This window comes from Drosophila virilis, chromosome 4, assembly GCF_030788295.1.
Source record: "Drosophila virilis strain 15010-1051.87 chromosome 4, Dvir_AGI_RSII-ME, whole genome shotgun sequence".
Lineage (NCBI taxonomy): Eukaryota > Metazoa > Arthropoda > Insecta > Diptera > Drosophilidae > Drosophila > Drosophila virilis.
In genome coordinates this window covers 7,990,212-8,006,444 of record NC_091546.1, presented here as the reverse complement: position 1 = coordinate 8,006,444, position 16,233 = coordinate 7,990,212, and the positions used below count along the sequence as shown (strand labels likewise).

At 40.2% G+C, this 16,233-nt stretch overlaps 1 protein-coding gene across 1 annotated transcript in view; it reads right to left on the bottom strand.

Annotated features, from left to right (window-relative positions):
* The window catches only part of Drgx (Dorsal root ganglia homeobox), a 55,796-nt gene extending 40,460 nt beyond the window's left edge, over positions 1–15,336 (bottom strand). The window contains exons 1-2 of the mRNA XM_015173162.3: positions 14,780–15,336; positions 3,467–3,590 (exon numbers count right to left, since the gene is read on the bottom strand). Of these exons, the coding sequence (XP_015028648.1) occupies positions 3,467–3,563 (97 nt within the window). The 5' untranslated portion in view covers positions 3,564–3,590; positions 14,780–15,336. The remainder of the gene's footprint in view (positions 1–3,466; positions 3,591–14,779) is intronic.
* Between the last annotated feature and the right edge of the window lie 897 nt (positions 15,337–16,233).

The window sequence follows — 16,233 nt, the reverse complement described above, 5'->3', positions numbered from 1 at the left end:
ATTAACATTTATTATAGTTTTGCAGTAAATTAGTTTTGGCCCAGTTTCTCATGCAACATGCCAGCTCGCAAATTTCTTGCGACACTTTTTTGACATTTCCTTCTTTTGCTTGATTTCCCCAATTCCCAATGCATAGGGTAGCCCTTTGGCCCGTACCTCCGCCCCGCCCGTGTCACGGTTTCAATTTCAGAGTCCCGCATCGAGCACTCAGCTCTCAGTTCTCAGCTCTCGACGCTGTCGCACGCGCTTGAAATTTTAAATTAGTTTAGCAATTGAGAAGCGTTCTTGGTGTCGAGTGGCGGAATCACAAAACACGAATCACGAAACGAGACTAAATTGAATTAGCCATGCAAATGTTGAGCCTTTCTGATTTGTGTAAAGTGTCGCAGTTGATACCTTACCTATTTTATATACACGCAATAAAATATGTATAACTAAGGTGGGTCTGCGATTGCCAAGCTAAATAGTCTATCGACTATGACAAAGATAAAGGGATTAGTTACAAACTATTTACCTTACCCTTACCTTGCGTAAAATTCGAACTATGAAGTTTATTTTTAAATGAGAATAAGAATAGGAATCGGAGTAGGGATAAGAATAGGTGTAAGACTAGGAATGTAAATGGAAAGTCATATGAATGAGAATAGGAGTAGGAATAGGAAATGGAATAGGTATAGGAATACGAATAGGCATAGAAATAGGAATAGGTATAGGAATTTAAATCGAAGTAGGAATGGGAATGGAAATATGAATAGGAAAAGGAATAGGAAGAGAAATAGCAACAGAAATTGGAATGAAATATTAAGATATTATCAATGATAAAAGGTAACTAATATGTTTTTCAGCAAAAAGTTTCCCCAAGTCAAACTTGGAGTGTCATATTTTGTATGAATTTCAGATGTTGTTCTTAAATTGAAACACAAGCTATCGCAGAATGATTGCCTTCTTCTGGGCAAGATTATTGCCTTATGACATTAATATATGTCGCTCGTAATTCAACTCATATTTGAACTCTTAAGTCATTAGCAGTCACAGAGTAGATAGTCAAGTATCTGCTAAGCAGCCACAATTTATAAATTGCATTAGTAACACCTGCTTCACACACGTGTGTAGTTCAGGCAGAACTCGTCTCGACTCAAATCATAAGCGACAGTTGAATTTGTTAGGTAATAAGCCGCAAATATGCGTAGCTTGCCACATTATGTGGCATAAGTTGCAAGTTCTAAGTACAAGCTGCCTCCAGTCTGTCTGTCCGTCTGTCCCTCTGTCTGCCTGTCATATTGAATAAATCAGTCGGGGCCAAAATGGAATTTGCACCTTCTGGGCAGCAAAAGCAGCAGCTGATTAGAGAGCAGGACGTGGGCCAGCTAGCTCTACGTGCAGAAGCCTCATGCATTATATATAAGAGTAATGGGGCCCTTCGCCCGCCCGGCACTATCTATATATGAAGTTTATGTAATGCGTTCGTAAGTCTTCGGCTAATCCCATTAAGTACTCGTACATTCGCTCAGGCATCCCAAAAACTAAATGCGCTGCAATTTGCCCAGCAAATTGTCAGACGTATCGACAAATTCGTCTTTGTCGGCGCCTTTTAAGTGTGACATGTAGCCAAAAATCAATAAAAAAAAAAAAACGTTTTTGGCGGCAGGTGGCACTTTGATTTTGATTTGGATTTTGATTTGGATTTCGGTAAATGCAGCTGACGAAATCGCGCTGAAGTTTTGCCATATCTGAGCGACACTTTCGCACATTCCAGCGGCTGAAGGAAATTTGCATGCCAAAGCATTAACGCTTTGCCGCATAATTGCATGATACGAGATCCGCGCCAAATTCGAAACCGAACCCAAAAACTAACCTCTCTTCTTGGGCGCCCTTTGCGGAGGCAGCCACTCCTTTGAATCTCGCGCCGAATATCGATTGAGTTGCCGCCTCGCTTCGCTTCGTTTTGGTTTGGTTTTGGTTTCGTTGTTTTTTTTTTTTTCTTTAGTTTTTATTTTTTATTATTCAATTATAGTTATCTGGCAACGATGGGGAGCTCCTATTGGACCTTGTGCACAGGCAAAGTTTATTATTGTTGTGTGGCGGAGGGGGTGCTGGCGGGGCATAGAAAATCGAATTGCTCTGTGGTTTTCTTTCGACATTCGTCGAACAGCGTTTAATGGAATTTTTATGCCCTGCCATTCCGCGAATTGTCAGTCACAGAGTTTCTGACTGACTCACTCTGCATGCTAAGTTTCGTTATGCTGGCAAAGGAATTATGATAAAAACAAATAAAAATCATATTTCCAGCACTTTCATAAAGTGCAATCAGCGTCGAGGAGGCAACTCGAGTGCATAACTAAATTCTACAGTGTTGGGTAATACCAAACTAATTTTTCCAATCTGAGACAGTAGCTAATCCAAAAAAATATGTATTCTTTTTTTTAATGGTTACAAACTTAAATCTTGAAAGAGCATAAGTGCTTGGCACATATCAAAAGTTTCTAACATTGCATTCTGCCCTTCAATGCGATTCTCATAAATTAAAGTGAGTGTAATATAGGTTGTAACACTTTAATTATTTTTCTTGTATTAACAAAGTTGCATTGGGTACAATTTTATTGCAATTTATCTCCCTTTCTCTCCTCCTCTTTATTTATTCTCTATTTATTCTCTATTCTTTCTCCTGCTTCCACTTTCGCTTTAGCGCTTTAAATTAATTAATAAAAAACAAAATTGGTATACTGATTACACAATTATATAAAATCAAATAAATTTTTATCAAATGATTTTGATTAATTGAATTCTACTTTCTCTTTACCTGGTGGCTCTCATATTTCTGCCTCCTTTGGGAATATGTACATATTAAAATTTGCAATTGTTGCCATATTATTTTTGTATGCTTGATGGCAAGTTTCTTTGCTCAGCAAATTTGTCAGTTTATGGAATCTACGAATAATTAATTAGATGCGAAATCGACACTCAATAACACTCCCTTCGTTTAGTGCATTCGCCATCTCGCTCCCTATATAATTCTCACTCTCTCTCTCTCTCTCTCTCTATCCTTTTCATTGGCACTTGTGCACACACTTACCCTCTGACCAATTCGGCACAAAGTTCTGCGCATAATTCATGCAACAACAACAGGAACGGACGAAGCCCAATGCAAACCCTTGACATGTGCGTCCATGTAATCCGATATGCGACAAAGTCCCAGTCGTGATGCCCGCCCAACCCCCTCTCAGCCCAACGTTCAGTCCGTTGCACGTTTTTCATTCAGCGTGCCACTAATAGAATAATTCGTTAATGTAACTACAAGATACAAAGTAGAATATAATCCGTTGTCGGGCGATTATCATTGGCTCTTTATCTAAACTCAATTGGGAGCTGCTGCGCATTTGGCAGGCACTAAGCGAGCAGCTGTTCGGCTGAGCTGCTATCTAACAGAAAGTATCTAACGGATACAACATTTGTATTTCATACTCACATGGATGGGTGGCAGCAAATGGATAGTCGAGTGTGGGCAGACGCGGCGGATGCGGACCGCACGGATGCAGGGCGGGCGGGCACTGATAGCAAAACATTCCTCTGCCCGCAGCTGCAGGACCGAGCTGTAAATACGAGCAACATAAGAAATATTGATGAATAAAAAGATACAGATAAACAAATTGGTTAAAGATTGTCAGTAATTTTGATTAATTTACTTGCCAATCACGTACTCGAACTGTTACGAGCATTTCAGTATTGAGTCTGAGCGAACTTGTAATTTAAATGCAATTCAATTGACGACGTTGTCGACAGCGACTGCAACGCCGACAGCGACGTCGACTGCAGCGCATGCGGGCCGACTTTGCGTCGCCTTTAATGTTGTCATATGCACCTCAAACTCAATTCGATTCAATTAAAGACAATTACAGCCTTATGACAAATAATCTACAATCGATTTGAGTTTTTATTTCTTCGCTTTTGCATTTCTCTGCCACACAGAATGCAGCGCTGTCGACGTCGCTCTCTGCATACAATTAAATTGTCCTCAAACGAATCAATTGATTTAAATTAATTGCATTTGCCGCAAAGTCCGCTCGAGTCCGCTCGTCACTCAACCAAACTTGTCGTCGGCCTCTACTTTGCCCAGTTGATGAAAAGACATCAGCTCTGGATGCAACTGCCGCCCAGTTGGCGCCTTTTGCATCTCTGCATAACTCTTAATTAGACCAAAGAATTTCCCATGAAACGGCTCACAGATATAGCAAAAGTCTAAATTCCCCTATGAAACGTCAAAAGAAAGCAGTCAACCATTAATAACCATCTGATAAGATATGATTCAAAAGATTTCCCATTTCGCATATGTAAGCGATACATGTGAGAAATAGATATCTGCCGATAGGTGACAATACAAATTATGATAAACCAAATATTAATATATGTGGTATCTTCTGCAAATCTGCCAAGGTAGATGCATGAGACTAGCAAAGCTCCACTGATCGTTCCTATGGCAGATATAAGATATAGTGATCGGACATAAGTACTACCTTCAAAATAAAGCGAATTTTTCAAGATGATAGTTTTTAAGCTGGGAGACTAGTTCGCATAGAAACAGATAGACGGAGAGACAGCAGTGAACATATATGGGTTCAGAGATATTATAGCTTAACCCAAAAAACGTTCGATATGCAAGAACTATTTCTGTCGTCCAATACAAAGGATTTGCTATTCCTTTTCATATAACTAAGGGCCTGCACTTGAGTTTATATATCGTAGATATATCACTCGAAAATCATTGGAAATGTCTATTTAATTTACAGACCACCTTGTACAATACGCAATTCTATTACAAAATCTAAACCTCAGCAACAGCCGAAGCTCTATGCTGCATTGCACCTGCTGATTACCTGAAACACACGCTACGCTGTCGGCCCATTAAAATTGTAAAAATCAATTTCAGAAATAGCATTTTGATTTGATTTACATAAAACACCGCACTCGAGGGAGGCGGGCGGGGTTAGGTCAGTCAACATTCAGATATGCTATTTATTAGCTATGTAGTCGAGCAGCTACCCATTAAGCCCGGCCGGAGGATGTGCTGAAAGCCAGCCTAAAATAGTGGCCGCAAAATGTGCACGGCACGATGTACGGCTATTTAATACGGCCAAATAATTCAGCATAAATTATTCACTGGAAATTAATTCACTAACAACACCAACAGCAGCAGAGCAACAGCTACGACGGTCGACGGCACCTAGTCGGTCCCTGCTCGGGCGTTAGTCAGCCACTAAAACTTTAGACTGGGCGGCCTGGAGTGGGTGGTGGGTGGTGGGTGGTAGTCGATGGGTGGGTGGCTCAGCAATGAGCCGCATGTGCAACATTAGACACGAAATGGCAATTTTCCATTTGGCAAATGAGTTTTGCGGCCGACGGACTCCAAATATAACAATTATGCAAAATTACAAATTCTCACAATTCTAATGGAATGCCATGGTCAGGACGGGCTGCGACTGAGCCTGGGCCTCGGCCTGGTCGAGGACTGCAGCTGCTGGCGGCTGATGCTGACTAAATGGAAATTTATTGGCGCCGCGCGCAGGTCGCTGCCTGGGGACGCAGCTGACGCCAGGACATTCGCGTTCGCGTCCACCTCTGATGCCGTTAAATTATTTTGCGTGTGTAAATTTGGCGGAAATAGTCTGTAACATGATATGCTAACACTTGTGGTGCCCGGCGGGGAGGGCGTGCGAGCGGTCGTGTGCATGCCATAAATAAAATTCATAAAGTTTTTTAACAAATTTACTCAAATAAATTAAAATGGCGGGTTGGTTGGTTGGGTTGGTTGGAGCCACATACACACACATATATAGATATATATATATATATATATATATATATATATATATATATATATATATATATATATATATATATATATATAAATATATATATATATATATAAAGATAGATACGTGTGTGTGGCCATCAGCTGTAATGTGTCACATAGTTGTATGCACACAATTAATTTTAATTGCAATTGAAATTGAAATGTAACTAGAAATGCGAGCACAGGAAATTGCCGGGCAGCAGCGCGAGGCCTGGTCTAAATATGAAAGCAAACAATCTGTAATTCTATTCCCAAATGTTTGCACAACTATCATAAATTGATGAGAAATATATTGCACACATTTATAGTCATCAAAGATTGCACCTAAAAAAAAAACAAATTTGACAGTGCAGTAAATTGCATTTGAAATAATAGTTTTCAGTTTTTCTTTTAGTTATATTTTTTAAAAATGCATGAACTTTATCTGGAAAGAGCTTTATGTAGACAAAATAAGGTTTGTATAATTTTTGTATTTAATAACAATAAATAAACAAAGTGCCAAACCTTGTGCAAATCTGAAGAGTTTTGACCCAGTTATGGGGGTGGGAAATTTCGACCTATAACAATAACGGCCCATGTGGGCCCACTCCAACCGAGTCTAGAGGCTTTAGCACAACAGATTCATCGTTGAAAAACAGTTCAAGCCAAGCTGGCCGAGGATACGCCACAAACGACGCCAAAGAATTAGATCTATGTCTAACAAAGTTCGGCGATCAGATAAGCCTTGCTAAGCAGACAGGCAACCCACAAGTTGCTGCTCCACTCAATTAAGTTTTTGATGTGGATCCTTGTTAATGCTGTCCCCAGCAATTATTAAAATTATATTATTAAAGTTTGTTAGTGGCTCACAAAGATCTCGGCAAGAATCTCTCTGAAGGATTTTGCAAATTCAATAATAAAAAAGCGTTGCCTACTTTCGGGCTGCGCCAACTAATTAAGGCACATTGTCGGCAATTGCTGCTAATGCTGCAACACACGCGACACACAGCCGGCAACTTGCTGCGGCTGTTGCAGCTGCAGGCCAAATGCAATTATCCAATTGCAGTGAAATGCGCTTTCAAAGTGCTTGTCGGGCCTGCTGCACCCGGACAATGCAACGCGGCCGAGGTGCTGACGTGAAGCGCAGCACACGCGAAATTCAATTAGGTGTGCACTAAACAGCGCAACGTTTCGATTTGACTGCCCCAAGGGGGTGGCAGGGTGACAGGGTGGCAGGGTGGGGCTATTAGGAAACAAAGCTAACTGCAACGGCAGCTAGTTCAAGAGACGCTGCCAAAACTGGGCAAATCTGTGTGCTAAGCTCGGACTGGAAATGCCTTTGTTGTCGTGTGCTCTATGCGTGTGTGTGTGTGTCTGTGTGTGTGTAGGCCTGTGTTGCAGTTGTCGCTAGTTGCTGCCACGAGCCGACGCCAAAACGGGAAATTCAATCAGAGCTGTAGGATTAGGCAATGGCAGCCACTGTCTACCCCAATTGCATTTGGGAGCTGCATTCGAGTTGTTCCGCTTGCTCATTGTCCGGCATGTCTATGTGTGTGTGCGTGTGTGTGTGTGTGTTTTAGGGTTGTCAACATCCGCGTGTACTGACTGCGTTAATGGAATTAAAAATTAAACAATTTTTTATATATGTTTTTTATCTCTTCCATTTTTTATGCTTGTTTGCTGTGCGCTTTTTATGCCAACTCGCTTTGGAGCTTCCCGTTTTGAATGCGCTCTCTCTCTCTCTCCCTGTTTCGCTCCCGCCAGCTGTTGCTGTCTCTGTCTGTCGCCCCGTTGCGTGCTGGGTGTTGCTGCCGCTGATTGACTTGTGTTTCATTTTAATTTGGTTAATTCAAATTAATCAAGTCGACAATTTGTTTTTCTTTTTTTAATTTTTATCGCCCAGTGCGTGTCTGGTAGTGCATTTTTTATGCATACCCCTTTCAGAACTCAAATAGGGTATGATGGGCTAGTATGTTGATGCAGCCTAGCCAAACTTGATAATTTTACCCAATTCGAAACGAATGGGCTTGAACGAATCCATTAGCCAAATATGCTCTGTTACGAAGGTACGCATATACTCTGTTTGGCTTATGGAATGGGTATGCTAGAAACTAGTCTGAATCGATTGTAGTTACATTATTCATGTTACTTGATATGGTCTATAAGAAGATCCTAGAATGGAGAACGTAGAAGAAGAATGAAGAGAGAGAAGAATATTGTGGATAGACTCGAAGCCTACCTTTGCAGGTGTTTCAATTCATCATTATTGATCATCATTGATTATTTTCGGAAATCTTATATCCCCACTTGCTTATAGAATTTGTATATGAAAAGCCTATTATTTCCAGCTTAAGCTCTTTGCATGCTTATATCAAGTACAGGGTATGCGAGCGTCATTTTCTGCCATTCTGCTTGGCAAAGTGCATTGGCATATTGGTTGACAGATGTATGGCATGAATATGCATATGCTCCGGCAGTTCCATATTTCCGACGTGCACAGACCCGGACAACCTGGACATCAGCTGTCGCAGACGCATTTCCACTTTGTTGTTTGCTCAATTAATGCAATTGCCCCGCTTGTTGTTGTTTTTTGGGTATGCTTTTTTCTCTTCTTTTTTGTAACATTATTAATTTATATTTTTATTACTTTTTCGCTGTTGCTCCAGCTGCTGCTGCTGCTGCTGTTGCATAATGCGCATCAGACGTAGCTGCTGCAAATTGCATTACATTTTGATGCGTTTTAATTAATTTTGTGTTAATTTTTGTTGAGTGTGTGTGTGTGTGTTTTTGTCTCTTTTATTGCTGCCCCATTTCATTTGAGAAGCACTCAATCAGACAATCAGCTGTTTTCCATATCAATCTGATGAAAAAGGGTTTGCATTTGTGACATATGTAAGATGTGATCTAGACTTAATGCATTTCTTATGCAGCTTAAAAATTATATAAAATCGATTTTCATATTCAAATTTCCATTTATTTTTACACTAATTATTTAGTAAATTTCCTACAATTTTATGAATCAATGATCAATGATCTACATATTTTAATAAAAACTCATTTTCTATGCATCAAAATCCTTTTACAACTATTTTTCTATCCACCAAAAATCATTTTCAAACTTTGCATTAAAAATGTATTTCAAACTCTGTCATATAAAAGAAATATTATTATTATATTGATTTCGATGAGAATGACAAAACCCATCAGAAAATATCATTTCCAAATGAAGACGGCAAAGATTTGTTCCCTTGCTCTTGGCTGGACTTGAACCAATTCAATTTAACATATGTATAATCTAATATATCTCGATTTATCTATATTTATTCTCGATTATAAGAACTTGCTTTATGTAACATGTTAGATCAGAATTTGAACACATTCTAGATTCTATATCAATATTAAAATCTGAATTCGATAAGCTAGTCAAGAATTTCATGAATTAAAATGTTCTCTAGAACTATAAATATTTATATATATATATATGATCATGAGGATCAGCTGTCTTTCAAAAGTGTCCTTAGATAGTATTTGCTCTTAAATCGTATATATTTTAAAATGTTGCATAATAAGCATTTTCTGCACTTCTCGCTCAAAATACATACGAATATTACAACACACACAGCCCACAACTAACCCAGATTTGCAGCCGAGTGCCCCGTTGCTGCTGCTCTCCCCCCTCCCCCCCTTGTTCTCCAGTTAAGCTGCCAAGGTCATAGTCACAGCCATAACGTCACTTCAAAACCTCTCCATTCCCTAATGGACTTATCGGCTGGCAAAATCTCAGCGTTCGCTCACAAATCGCGACTAAACGAGCAAAAAAAAAAAAACCAACAACAACAGCAGAGAGAAGCACACGGCACATGGAGAAGCACAATTGGCAGCTGGCATAATTCGCATGGCAGACAGCGTCATCATCATCATCATCAGCTGGAGCATCATCATCATGGGCCATAGCCGTATCCACGTGCGAGGCAGCCCCAATCCCGGCCAGATGCCTCATCCCGCCTGCATTAGGTCCACTTAAACGCATTTGCAAAATTGTCTGCCACCCACACAACAACAACAACAACAGCAACTCGGACTATTGTTGTTGTGCCTAAAAGCGCGATAATTTTGAGCCGCGCGTTAGACGAGGGGCTGGCTGCGGGGGCGGCTGCGGGGGCTGGCTCTCGGCTCACAGTTGTTGATGATGAGGTTATCACTTTTGCGAAAAGTAAAGTGCATCCGTTTTTCGAATTGTCCGTCCGCGTAATCAAACTAAACTGGCGCAGAGACCACCTACACCCCCCTTCCTCTCCCCGCCTCCACTCTCCCTATCACTCGCACCAATACCCCTTCACGCCCCTCTAGCCTGTTGATGCTGCATTTCTGGCGTTGATTGCATATTTTGGCCGTTGTTGTTTTTGTTTTTGCTGCATTTAGCGCATTTGATTGTGTCAATTGGCTCGCGCCTAGGCTCAAAATAAAACAACAACAAAAACGTATATATATATATATATATAGTTATGATCTAAGCACGTGTGCTCGACTTGAAGGTATCCTATGCCATAAGAATATCCCAAATTCATTCACTCCCTTTTCGCAGAACATAAGATTAAGATCTAGAGGATGCCTGTACTGAAAACCTAAGTGAAGGTTTTCAGTATTCTAATATATAACGAGGATCCTCAGAATTCTGATACGAGATTACGAGGCTCGAACATTCAGGTAACGAGATATTGTTACTTAATAGTTATGTAATCTATTTCGAGGTGTTCTACGTGAAGATCTTAAGTAATATATAAAATAATCTTTATCTTATGTGCGTACAAGATATTCTATAAGAAGATCTTAAGTATCCCATTCGAAGCTGTTAATTATTCTAAAATATAATCTTAAATGGATACAGTCTAGAGTTTCTTTAAAATATCTTCAGTGGATTATTCGAGTGAACAGAATCCTATCATATTATCTATATCAGATATACTAAAATATAATTTATCTACATTAGTTTCATTTTCATTCAATTAACAATTCATTAAAACTATATTATGATTATTTCATAGACAACATAATATGGCATGATTCGAATATCGAAAAAAACGGATTGTCAGATTAAATCGAGATATTACTTGATATGTCATAGATCTGTTAAAAGTTTTCGGTTGATCGTTTTATGTAAATACAAGCAATAAGTGGAATTTCAAACAGTTCGAATGGAAACTGGAATATGTAAGAGATTCAATAGCTAATCCCTTGGAAAGACTTATGAAAAGGAATTGATTTATCCGCCACTTTGGCCAACTTTCAGATACCCTTTTCTTCACATATGTTTAGGGTATATTTAAAATCAGTTGTAGCTTTGGAATATGCTTTTAAATTGAATTATGTGCCCGGCACAACTGCGTCGAACGCCCGCCGCCCGCCACCCGCCGCCCGCTGGCGTTGGCTGCAGTTGCTCCGACTGCGATCCGTGTCCAAGTGTCGCCAATTGTGCAATGCGCAGGGGTAGCTGTTGTGGCTGTTGGCTGAGCCGAGTCAACCCTTCAATTTGAATTCGTCTTCGGGGCGCCCGCATGTAGGAGGTCTGCATATAGCGCAATCTACATATATATAAATATATATATATATTCATATATAAGCTCTGGCATTGTCGCATATTGCACTCTTGACAATTGCGCGGCTGGTGTTTTGTTTTATTATAAATATTTTGATTGAATTTTCTGTTTAATTAAAGCAAATTGCTTTTTATGTGCATTTGCCAAAGGGGCAACTGCTTGTGGCACACACTTCTTTTTTTTTTTTACCCCGATGTCATTTGTTGTTGTTGTTATTGGGGGGGCGGGAGGGTGGTAGAGGGTTGCTTGATTAAACGAAACTGCGAGAGATTCTTGGCAAAACTGGCTCAAAGAGAGCGCCAGCCAAGTGTGCAATTGCGAGAACTTTGAGAAATACCAACACACATTCTCCACTTTTGGCTTTGAATGCGAAAAGCTTAGATAATCTTGACTTAATTGTAGATATTTCATAAATTAATCTTTATAGTTGCATTGCAAATAAGCCAAGATATTTGAGAAATCTTCATTCATAGATTTATATATAAGTATATACTCAGTTTAAGAATTTCTTACTTTTATTTTAAGCTCACGAACTTAATTCAAGTTTAAAAAAAAAGTGTTTGATTTTAAAATTTCAAACTACTTAAGTTTTACTTAAACTAATCTAAAGTAGACTTTCCAATTAGAATTGCTTGACTTAAGTCCAAGTAATGATCAATCTGTCTTTCTCGCGCTCTCTCTCCCTCTCTCTCCCTCTCTCTCACTCTCTTTCACTCTGGATATGCTGAGCAAATTAAATCGCATTTCAATATTGTACAAAAGCTGATCAATCTATTTGCTGATACCACTTAAACCAGACAAACAATAATTCCAATTATTTAAGTTAACTCCATTTGGAGCGCATTTGCCGATTGGCCTACAATTTTTATTTGCTGCTGGCCACTCGCGTTGCGGCATATGACAAAACGCAGAGCCCAATTGGGCCAAAAATATTTCCCAATTTTCGCTGGCCAATTCGATGAAGCAATCAATAAACATGCCAACTTGCCTAGCCTAGCCGATAATTCTATTTGCTAATTTAAAATATGCCAAATTGTATTTTATTTCTGTGCCTTCCCCTCCAGACAGACAGACAGACCCCCCCCCGCGCCTGGCTAATTGAGTTGCACGAAATGAAAACGAATCGAAACTTGGCGTTGACAACCGACCGCATACCCCGCATACTCCCTCCCCCACACACTACTCCATGGGGCCACCCCTCGAAGGGGCACCCACTCAATTGAGGCAACTCCCGAGGAGTGTAGTGGAGCGCCTGGCTGCCAATTAATTTGCGGTTGATCAATTCAATTTGCAGCAGAGTGCCCCTCTGCTGCTGCTGCTGCTCCTCCTGCTGCTTCTTCTCCTACCTTTTTTTTTTTTGTATACTTCTTTACATGGGGCACAGAGGAACCGGCACTGGCAGCGGGCACGTTTAATTTGTTGGCGCGTTTCGGATTCGTTTGGCGAATTATTGGCCATTGATTTTGTGCTCCGCTCCTCTCCCTTTGCACGCCAGCACGTGTCTGCGTGCTCGGAGGGGGGTAGCGAGGAGGGCAGCGGGAACCGCAGCAGCCGGCACTCTTTTTAATTATCATCAATTATTCAAACTGCATTTGGAGCGATCAACTTTGGCTACGTTTCGTCAATTGAAGCGAATGTTGAACTGCATCCTCAAATCGTTTCCTTCTCTTTCTCTACTTTTGCCAAGAGCAGAGACCACATTTTATTTCCACTTGTGCTGAAGTCCTTTTGACGAAGTGTTCACAAATTTTGTGCGATTTCTCACAGGAAAGGCATCAACACAAACACTTTTGGTGTGCCTTCGAGTGGGGGCACTTAAGCAATTCACACAAACACACTCGCACACACACACACACACACTCACACACACACTGTTGTGTTGAGAACACTTGAAGAAGATTTTTATCGCATCTGAACTCATTAAGAAATTTTTAATGCAAATTAAAAGCGTCTAAATAAATTATGCGCAAAATGCTTGTGCCTTGAATTGAATTGAAAAAAAAAAAAACATTTTTGAGGCTGGCAACTTGTCTTCAGCTTAGAATAAAACACAACGCAAATATGTCAATATATATATGCACAGATATGATCTCTCATATATATATATATATACATATATGATCGCCTGAGCAAGCAGCTGCCTGTGCTTGCTTTTCCTTACTCTTTTGAATAAAGTATTTGGCTTTTGAAGAAATGAATAAGAAATTTTGGAATGCCCTCAAGTAAGATACAAAAAGGATCTAAGCCCCCGGAATCCTGTCCTCGTTTCATCTTATAATCGTCGTCTGATTAGATGTGCTTCATGGGCCAGAGATGTGCCCTCTCTTTGGGTAAGTAATATGCTTATAAACAATAATAAATTATGATAACAACAATTTTCAATGCTAATTTAAAAGATTTGCATTCATAACACTCGACCTGGGAATCATCCCAAACGACATCCTTTAAAGAGACGTAGAATTGGAGCAGATCAAGATCCCTAACTTGATTATGTGCGAACTAACTTTAGAATAAGCTGTATTTGCATTTATTCATGTAAATTTAGCTTAAGTTGTTCCTTCTATTATATAAAAGTCAAACAAAAGTTGCAGCTACTTTTTATGCATTCTTACTTTGTCGAAAGACATATATAAGTATATACATAGATATCTTATATAAAAATTGACTAGTTCTACAAATAGGCTATATTAATACTAACAAAAAGTCTTTTTATTTCCCTATCAAAAGATTCTCAGCTCCATTTTATGCTTTCATATTTTACTATATCGAGAAATACAGCCATTTATAGTATAAAAGATCACCTTATGTAATCTTAATATATTTTGATCTATATCTATTTAATATTACCCATTTCTATGCATTGAATGTATTTAATACTAAAAAAAAAGCTGATTAAAAGCTTTTTATATTTTTTATATATTTTTCATTATCGGGAAAACACATGCTTCCTGCATTTAAATGTGTTTTTATATGTTTTGGACTAGTCTTATAAATGGGATTCAAAGTAAACTCTCTCCGAAAAATAATGGTTATTTCATCATATAATATTTTGGATAAATGGGATTCAAAGAAACTCGTTCCGAAAAATAATGATAATTTAATCATATAATATTTCGTCTTACGAAAAAATGCAATTATAATTCGTCGGATATATCTTAATAATCGTGCTTTACTTTAATCTCACATATTATCGTTATAAGATCGTGCCACATATGGAATACCTGTAATGCTCCTAAACTCATCCGAATTTCTTTATGAATAGCTCGCTAACTGAAGGAATACATTGTATGGGATCACATCAGATAACCCTAAATACTCGATAGTTTCTTTTGCAGTCTCAGACTCATCGACTTACCTTATTGCCGTCCGTGAAAATTTTGGCAGTAATTCTTCAAGCGTGGCACAGAAAGAAAATCCTTTGATTTGGCCCGGCCCGTGGAAAGGTGGAAAAGTCGTCAAGCGAAGCGGCAACAAAGAGTGAAACTTTCGACAGCGTCTAAAAGGCGTCTCAAAGCACTTGTCAGGAAAGTTTTAGGGAGTGCGTGCAGGTGGAGAGTTCGCGTGTTGGGCAGGTGTGAACTTTAACGGTGCAGCTAGGCAAACTTTTTCCGAGTCACACTCAATCAGAGCTCAAATTTAGCACAAAATGTTTTTGAGTCGAACACACACACACACATACACACACACATGGACACGCACGCAACACACACGTGACTTGATTGCGTTACGTTTTGGTTATTGTTTGTCCTGCTCACACTTTACTTTTAGTTGGGGTCAACCGACGCGACTGCACAAATTGCAATTGTTTTTTGTCTGTAATCCACACGTAGATTTGCATAGACTGTTCGCTTGGCTGGCTGCTGTTATACTGTTATACTGTTATACTGTTGGAATTGTTGTGTACCGAACGCGTGCAACGGTTGATTGCGAATGATCTAACAGAGGCCGCAGTGGCTGCGACGTTGTTTCTGTTTCTGCCGCTGCTGCGGCTGACGTCGCTGCCGTCGTCTAAAGATGGCCGCAACGGGGGTTGGGTTGGCTGCGCTCGGGTTCGGGTTCGGGTTCGGCCGCGGGCTCGTTGTCGGGCTCAGCTCGTATCTGCGACCCCCTAAGCGCCGCCTTTGCTGCCTATTGTGTATTTCCCTTTATTTTTCGCGCAGGCGCTGCGCTGCCAGCCAGCCAAAGCAGCGGCCCTGCTGCCAGCCTGCTCACACAGACGCGCGCTCTATCACACGCATGTAAGACAATTTTCTCATTTTTCGCAGGCCAGCAAGTTTTCTTCTTGTACGCGCATTTTCATTGTGAAATTGAATTTTCGGCATGGGAACGTCCAGGACGTCAGGACGACGTTGACGACGACGTCGACGTAGATGTTGCCTGCCTTCTAATTTCTCCACACGGCGAGGCTACTTTATTTTATTACACTTTATGCGCCTGTGTATGTATAAATGTGTGTGTGTGTGTGTGTGTGTGTGTGTGTGTGTGTGAGGGAAAGAGAGAGAGAGCAAGAACAAAGCGTCTCACTCACTGAGGCAGCCTTAAATTGGATTTTCATCGTTATGCTTGCCGTTAAGTGAGCGCGGGAAGAGGTTGTTGCGGTAAAGAAACTGTGAGAGAGTGAGAGAGCTACACAGGCAGAGCATGATAGCGGCAATGTGCATGTGTGTGTGAGTGTTTATTTGCTTGGGGGGGAGTGCAAAGCTTTCATCCATTGTGCTTTGGGTGGTCCGTTATTGTTGTTGCTGCTGCTGCTGCTGCTGCTGTGCCCTGACTAAAAGCGATTACTCACCGTTGGAATTTATTTGGCAT